This window comes from Melanostigma gelatinosum (genome assembly GCF_949748355.1).
Source record: "Melanostigma gelatinosum genome assembly, chromosome: 3".
Taxonomy (NCBI): Eukaryota; Metazoa; Chordata; class Actinopteri; order Perciformes; family Zoarcidae; genus Melanostigma; species Melanostigma gelatinosum.
Window position 1 is genome coordinate 27,569,374 of NC_136636.1, and position 8,217 is coordinate 27,577,590.

The window sequence follows — 8,217 nt, forward strand, 5'->3', positions numbered from 1 at the left end:
ATGCGGAGTGCACCACACGCTCTCTCCTCACTTAGAAGAAAAATACGCTATGTGGACACAGGCCCTAAGAGTCCAGTCAGATCATTTAACATCCCCTGTAACTACTCAACATCACATCAGGGAACATTGTTAATCGTTGAAGATAAACTGTTTGTGTGCAAATTAACGCTTTGACGCTTGACGTAATCTAATCTTTGTTCTGGATTAAACACCGTGGTGAGAGCAGCCGGACTAGCAGTGAAAGTCAATTTGCTGTTAATCTGCCCGGGCAGACTGTTCAAATGGCAATGACAATGAGTCTTTGGGACACACCATGTATGTTTGACAATATGACGTTTCTAAGAGCTTTTTCTTTCTGCTCTCTAGAACATATCGTCCCCTGAGGCATCTCCTGTTCACCGGCCAGAGTCCATCTCTCCCGAGGTACGTTCCTGTCTCTCTGACACTACCTCCTAGTTGCAGATACAAACAGTTATATGCTATTAACCACTCAATGTTGTCTCATTCACTTTGTACTCTCTGTCGCTGTTCTTTCTCCAGCTGTGTCTTCAGACAGAATTTGACATCCCTCGTCCTCAGTTCCCCGATCTGTCCCTCCCTTCCAGCTTGGAGAGCTCGGTGGCGATGACCTCGGATGACTTTTCCCTCCCGGGAGGCCCTTCAGGCCACGACTCCCAGGGTCCATCATCTGTAGGGACATGCTCCCTGAACCCAGCGTCCTGTCCTTCCTCAGACCTCACCTCCCAAAACAGGGAGCAGGCCTTCAGGACAGAGTTCAACCTCATATACACCTGTTCGCCCCTCAACGCAAACCTGGGCAACCCCGTGGCCACCGACCGCCACCTCTCCCAGTCCGAAGGTGGCTTTTCCCCAGCGGAGTCCTTCCACAGCTCTATTAGCGGCCAGGGGCCTCTGGGAGACGCGGGCCCCGGCTCCATGTCGCCCTATGGCGAGCCTCACTATGGAGGAGGCTACCCAGATAGTGGCACGCCTCCTCACACCAGCAACCCACCGCAAAAGAAGAAGGCAAGTTGTTCACATCTTAATGATGAGGATAATGTGAAATTAATTTTTTCAAATCAGCGTTTTATTTGTTCTTCTCCAGCACGAATGACTTTGAGTGTGATATGTGCCAAGTGAAAAGCCAAACCTCATGATGTGCTTTTTCCCCTTGCTCTGTGTTTGCTCCTTTGCTTTGTCGTAAATATTTCAATTGGTCCCTTTTGTGTCAGGTGGTCAAATCCAAAAGCAACAGGCATTTAAAAAACAAACATATTTAACCGTTTTATGTTTCTATCTGAAATGATTTAGACTCTGTAGCTTTGACCCTTCCTCCCCCACCCCCTCCCCCCTCGCTGCTCCTTGACACTTTTTGCCAAGTCTCTCTTCCACTTTTCTTCCAAGGCAGAGGGCCAACCAGCATACCATTAGTCTGCTGACAGGGAAGCCAGATTACCAGGCTATAGCTGTAAGAAGTGAATACAAGCCAGTACAAAATATGGTGAATATTCTCCCTACAACTACATCTTTAGAAGTGTGCATGTAAATATTGTTTCTTTGCATCTGCATACAACACCCACCCCATGCTCCGACAGCTCCGCCCCCCCCTCCCCCTCCACCCGTCCTGCATTGAATTACGACTCTTTAGTTTTGAGCAGCAGTGTTAAGTTATTCTGCCATTTCAGTCAAATCCATTGAAGCGTGTAAAGGTTCATCCATCACCTTGGACACGGGAGGCCGATGGTTCATGAGTTGTGTTGACGGTGTGGAGGTGAAGCCCACGCCTCTTTGCTCCATCTCATCCATCCACCTCTACTACAAGCCAGGCTACGAGACATACACCACCACAAGGGCTCAGGGGAAATGAAGGATGTTCTCCCAGTAACACGGGTCAATGTAACGTGAAACTGAGCAAACGCGTTAATGCCGCTAGTCGCATCATAGTCCTGTAAATCAGAAGTCATCACATGTCAGACGTGTGAGGCGAGTAATTCTGAGAGGAGCAACAAAACATGAAATAAAGTACGGCTCTTCCATAGATGCCCCCGAGATATTTCAAATATCAATTTTCCTTACAAGGTGTACGGTCTTGCTAAAAAAATGCATTAGCAGGGTTCACCGGTAATGTGTTTTTTTTACTTACCTGGTCAGCAAGGGGGTCAGAAATCTACCTGCCGAAACTTCATTTGAACTTTCACCTTTACAAATATTTTTTTATCAAATAACTAGTTTATGTTTGGACTTTATTTCAGTAAATGAATCCTCTAACCTGTCCAGCTAAATAATTGAAGCGAGTGCCCGGTCGGGACTAAGCATGGAGACTATTAACAGAGATGAGAAGGAAGAGAGATGGCTCACTCCTTAGCATCCTCCCTCATCAGCTCCTGAAATAAACTGTTTAACTCTTTGAGTCGCTATGTTCACTTGCAGTAGCGACTCTTATTGTTGAGCGCTGATTAGTACCGTAATTCAGATTCATTTTCAAACGGACGGATATACGTTCTTCAACTTTACTTCTGTGTACAGGATCACACGCTGTGACAATCAGCCCGAAGTGACTCATGATTCGAGTTCAGCCAGAATCTACCAGTCTCTTTATCTTTTATTTTAGTTTAAAATTTTGAATTAAAATTTTTCATTTTAGGTTTCTCTCAGTTTGAGATTTAGTTTTTATATTCGTAGTTTTACAGTAGTAGTTTGTTTTTGTTAGCGCTGGGTATATCGTCTCAGGAGTATGTGGCTGCAGTAAACATACAATCAATCAAACTTCATTTCAGACTCAGGGTCCATATAAGACAAATACATAAAGTACAATACAAAATACATGGTGGAGTATGTAGGAAGGGCCTTAATGTTTAAATCTGTGCGGACTCCTTCACTTGCACACACGAATAGCTTGATCTACTACAATGTTACAATCCTGTTCTTGTTCTTTAATTCTACAACACTAGACCACATGTGGGAGAACAAGGGATTCATTTTTATTTGGGTTTTTTTACCAGGCAATTTCATTTGTCTAGTTTTTGTTTAGTTCCAGTTCACGATAATTCTTTTTTTTAACCTTACATTGATAACCCTGCTGGACACCGTAGCAGTCAAACAGTTACAAGCATAAAACTGACGTTGTTCTTCAGCATAGTTTTCCTTTTAAACCATGTTTGATGGTATGCAACAGGCTAACAATGGGAGACCTTTTTCATAAAGCTGTAGAATTGGTTTGAGCTGATGTGTAAGGAGGCTGGCTCTTACAGACACATACTGTGTTGATAACCGGGGCATGTGAAAGGTGATTTAAAAACCACTGGCAAGTCTAGCAGGACAGTCAAAGGAATGTCTCCACTGAAGACATCTTCCATATTTAGTTCTTGGTGGTTGTTTCAGATAGTTGTTCTGACACTAGTATCAGAAGTACGTGAGTCTATGCACCGATCTGATATCACGTTGTCACATCATTTATCAGCTCATTTACGCTACACGGGAAACACAACAACAGGTGTCACTTGCTACCTGATCCATACTGAGCATGTGCAACTCTCACTAGAGATGAGAAAGAAGCGAGAGGGCTCACTCCTTCACTAAGTCCATCATCAGCTCCTCGATCGCTGCTTCTGGAATCAATGATAGAAGCGGCTCAGGAGAGAGCCCTCTGCTGTCTTCCTCATCCTTGTTCAGGGGAGCACATGCTCAGTACCAATCAAACGGGTGCTGGAAGAGTGTGTGTGACGTTAGCCAGAGCGAGCAACTTGTCAGCAACATAGCAATATTTAGCAATGAAACATCTACATATATAAAAAAGAAAGACATTCATTCTCTGATTTTTGCAAAGAGTTGAACCTGAGCCAGGCTATAAAACTACTGTATGTGAGCAATCACATCCGTACAGGGTTAGTGGTATACAGCTGTTACAAAAACTATCTATATATATATATATATATATATATATATATATATATATGTATATATTTTATTTATTGTTTGTTATTAACGCCGTTATCGGCCGATACGCAGGTTCATGTCTGGGAACCCAGAAGAATAAAATCACCTGCCTTCTGCAGTCTCCCCTATACGTTGTGTTCTGCTACTGCAGAGCTTCAGGCGAGGTCCAGCCACGTCAGTATCTGACTGTGTGGTCATCATTCCGACCCCTGCCTCTTTCATATACCCCCCTCCCCCCTTCTATGTTCCCACAAGCCTTCTCTCTGTCATGACGACATTAAGCTGGGATGAGTGCTCTCATTCTCATTGTCAATACTTGAGGGGTGTGTGTGTGTGTTGATGTTTGTGTAGCTGTTGTTTCAGCGTGGTTGCATCATGGCGTGGTGCGTTCAAAGTTGACTGCTGTGTCGTCAAATGTTACTAACAGTGCATCCAGAACACATGACGTGATCCGCAGCACAGGCCTCGCTCATGACTAAGAGTGTGTTAGTGGAATGGAGATGCACACGGTGTCATTGACATGTCAACGCTAATTTCCATGGTGATAACGGTGTGTGTTTTCTTTTTGTCGTGTTGAATAGTTGTTTCCAGGTGAGTCCTCTCCGGTGTGATGCATGCCGTCTGCCCATCACTCAGTGCAGTTTTGGTGAATGGTGTGAGTCAGTCAGCGGCCCCGGCATCAGAGTGAATGGCGTGATGCGTGTTTGTGTGTCAGTCCTCCAGCAGCGGGTGTTTAATGGCGCCTCTCCGCCCTCTGCTGCCTCAGGTGTCTTTGCTGGAGTACCGCAAAAGGAAGCAGGGGGGTGGCCGCGACTCGGAGCCGGCCTGCGGAGGCTCGTCGCTGGGCAGCACCCCCACCCGGCCCTGCTCCCACTACAGCCAGGACTCCCACTGCCATCAGCAGATGCAGCCGACAGCCTCCCCACACAGCTCCTTCTCCTCCTCGGCCCACGCCTCCTCCGTCCCGCAGATAGAGGAGGTCAGTCCTCCAGACCACCAGGGCTCGTCCCTGCAGCCCAGACACCAGGACAGCAACAACCAGTGGTGAGAAGCCCTGAACAATGACCTCTTAGTACACGTCTCATCACCTGGAAGTTCTTAACCCTTTGAATCCAGATCAGTTTCGGGGTGTTTTTCCTCTCTGTGACCTTTATTGTCACTGCAATATAAAGATCCTGCTCCTCTGTGGAAACAGCACATGGCTAGATGTAGAGACAACTCAAACACGTCTGTGGCGCTGTACAACAGTAATGCTGTGTTCACACCAAACACGTCGCAAATTCATCGCGCCGCTTATTCGTGTTATTCGCGCCGCCGGTCTCGCGGGGACGATTTGTGTTCAATCGCGCGAATCGGGCTGGGCGCGCCGGAGAGGGGGCGTGGCTTATCGCCCTGAAAGCCGCTCAACTGTCCGCCATTAACCATGGAAAAATAACCTATTTCTGCTTAGTACGTGTTGTGGAAGTCACAGATATCCCGGGAAACTAAACGCCATCATGTCTGGGTTCATAACATAGTATCGAGGTGTATTCACTGTGTCTAGCAAGCCACACGTCGCTGTTTACACCAGCTGTATGAACACAAAATAAACTGATTTGGCTGTGATTCAACTGCAATAAACCGACAAAAAGGGACTCCGAAATAACTACGTAATGATGCCGATTTGATCGTAGAGCTGTGGGTGTACACAGGCGGCTACAGTATTTTTTTTTCCTCATTCAACAACGGCAGGGCGTCAGTGATGACAGGAGGAGCATCTCAACGCTGATAGGCTATCGCGCCGGGGCATAACGCGAATATTTCGCAGAAGGTGAAAATTTTCAACTCATCGCGCCAGTCTCATCGCGTCTGTGCATAGACTTTGTGTGGAATCTACTCGCACGAATAATTTGCGACGTGTTTGGTGTGAACACAGCATTACAATGACAGAAATCATAAAAAGAGTTGAACATCTTTGATCATTTATTTTACAAAAATTGGAAAACACTGGAATCTATATATCCAATATTTTTCCACGTGCCCACAAGTGTTAACAATGTTTAAAATATATTTAACACTTTACATTTTTACAACCTCTCCTGTCCTCTCCAGCCTGCAGTTCAGTCAAAGTTTCACGAGACCGTTGGTCTCAGCCAAATCAATGCTGGCTTCCTCAGGAACGCGTCATTTATTGGTTTTACAGCAACTTTTTAGAGTAACTGCCTTATTTGATGGTTTAAATTAAACATTTAGGATCAAATGTTTTTGATGAAATATGACAACTTTAAGCTTTGTTTTGGCTGTTTCTTCTGAGGGAAGCGTTAGTCACACATGATGCGTTCGAGGACTGCTGGAAAGATGAAAATCTGACGATAATGCAGTTTTTACAGATTCTGGCTGTTATAAACAGTGTAGTTCTGGGGATTGTTTAAAGAAAACATGCCGGAGGTTTTGGGATTCAGAGGGTTAAGTCTGGATTTGGTCGTGATCAGAGTTTGCAGATAACCTTTAGGTTTGTGTTTTTTCCAAGGATGGTCCCCACTACTGTTGAACGCCTAAGGGAAGGTCAGGGGGTTCTGGAGCGAGTGCTAAGAAGTATCAAGATGGAGCGCGTTTACAAGAAGAGTGACTGCTCTACAGAGAAGGAATCTGGTATGACCGCGTTTGACACCTCAGGGAAATGGGGTTGGCAAAAAAAGAAGAATAATATTCTTTTGGATAACTATCGAATGAAATGAACCCGCAGCTATTGATGTTGTGCTTTAACCTCCCTGATGATGGCATGTGTTCTCAGATGCAGATCGGTATGAGGTGCAGGCGGCGTCTATGGCGTCTCCCATGAAGAGTCCACACGGATACAGTCCCTCTGTGTACTCACACCAGGTAGCCTGTACAGACCAGTTCTATCAGTATTTCACTGCTATTCGTATTCAAGCTGCCTGATGACCTTTGGCCTTGTTGAGTGTCCATTTCTGTTATTTGCATTCAAGACACTTGATTCAGACTTATTGCTAATTAGGCCAGTCTCTCTGTTTCAGTTGCTTTTAATGATCATATCGTCAATGCATTTTGGCAGCATTTTCCTTTGGATTTCTTGTGTCACCCACAGACTGAAAAGTGAAACCAATGAGGAAGTGTCTTTAAACTTGCATTCTCTCTCCTGACCATCAGGGGGCGACTCCTCTGGTTGTATAGAAGTCTATGAGAGAATGACTCTACTTCTCTCTTGATTTATTACCTCAGTAAACATTGTAAAGATGAGTTTATGGTCTCAATCTCTAGTTTCAAGTCTTCAATACAGCATGATGTTCATTTAGTAAATGATGGTCCATTTAGAGTCAAATAGACCATAAAGCAGAGAATGCTTTAGGGCGGGGCTACTGTGATTGACAGGTTACTATCATGACGTCTGGGAGTCGTCCGTGTTTTTGGTTGAGAACTTTAGAACTTTATTTTCTGACTTATAACATTTACTTAAACTCAAGTGCTAATTATTAGGAAAGTCATTAATATTTTCAACTTCCAGGTAGATAACACAGAAGTCTGTCCTTAAATGGTTTTAGTCTTACACCAACAAACACCGTTTCAGTTTGTACATAAACTCATTGTTAGTAACTACCTGCAGTTTACATGTGGACATTAGTGAGCTATGGGAGGCTTGGACCCTAAAGACTGAGTGTGTGTCCTGTGTGTGTTCAGTCATCAGAGAGCCACCGGCAGACAGACAGCCCGTCGCTCCTCCAGCAGACCTCCAACTCTCCATTCCGGGGTTCCTACAGTCCCTCATCAGGCCATAGCTTCTACCCACGCCACGTGTCCCAGGACCACCCTCCATCCTCCTACCCCAGTCGCACCCCCACCCCTACCTCCTCCGCCTCCTCCTCAGACTCCCGGCCGCCAGCGGGCTCTCTACACCAGCAGAGTGGCAGCAGTAGCGTGGACGGAGGCCACGGCTACGGCAGCAGCCACTTAAAAGCGAGTCTTTTGAACAGCAGTGGCTTGGTGGGGGCTCCCAGCCCGGGACCTAGGCCTCACGGGCAGACTAAGACAGACTCGGGCGCCCAGGCCTGCAGAGGGAGTCAGCAGCAGACTTCTCGCAGCCTGAAGTCGGACAGTCCGGGCCAGGCAGCGCTGCAGGCTGGTTCCAGGTTGCTGCCGGCCAGCGGACCGACACACTACCCACAGAGAGGGACGAGCCTCAGTCAGTTCCAGCACTCCCCCCTCCAGGGACCCGGAGTAAGGACACCGTCAGGAAGCTTTTAGGACCTTGTTTAAGTGTGTGTGTGTGTGTGTGTGTGTGTG

The 8,217-nt window shown here is 46.1% G+C and overlaps 1 protein-coding gene across 3 annotated transcripts in view; it reads left to right on the forward strand.

Moving 5' to 3' along the window:
- Positions 1-8,217, forward strand: part of setd5 (SET domain containing 5) — a 48,018-nt gene that overhangs the window by 38,731 nt on the left and 1,070 nt on the right. The window contains exons 19-25 of one of the 3 annotated variants that reach the window (XM_079266480.1): positions 367-423; positions 541-1,026; positions 1,409-1,501; positions 4,703-4,980; positions 6,446-6,567; positions 6,710-6,798; positions 7,615-8,217. The exon at positions 7,615-8,217 is cut by the window's right edge and continues 1,070 nt beyond it. In XM_079266480.1, coding sequence (XP_079122606.1) covers positions 367-423; positions 541-1,026; positions 1,409-1,501; positions 4,703-4,980; positions 6,446-6,567; positions 6,710-6,798; positions 7,615-8,178 — 1,689 coding nt within the window. In that variant the 3' untranslated portion in view covers positions 8,179-8,217. The remainder of the gene's footprint in view (positions 1-366; positions 424-540; positions 1,027-1,408; positions 1,502-4,702; positions 4,981-6,445; positions 6,568-6,709; positions 6,799-7,614) is intronic. The other 2 variants (XM_079266481.1, XM_079266482.1) reach the window with 2 other exon arrangements.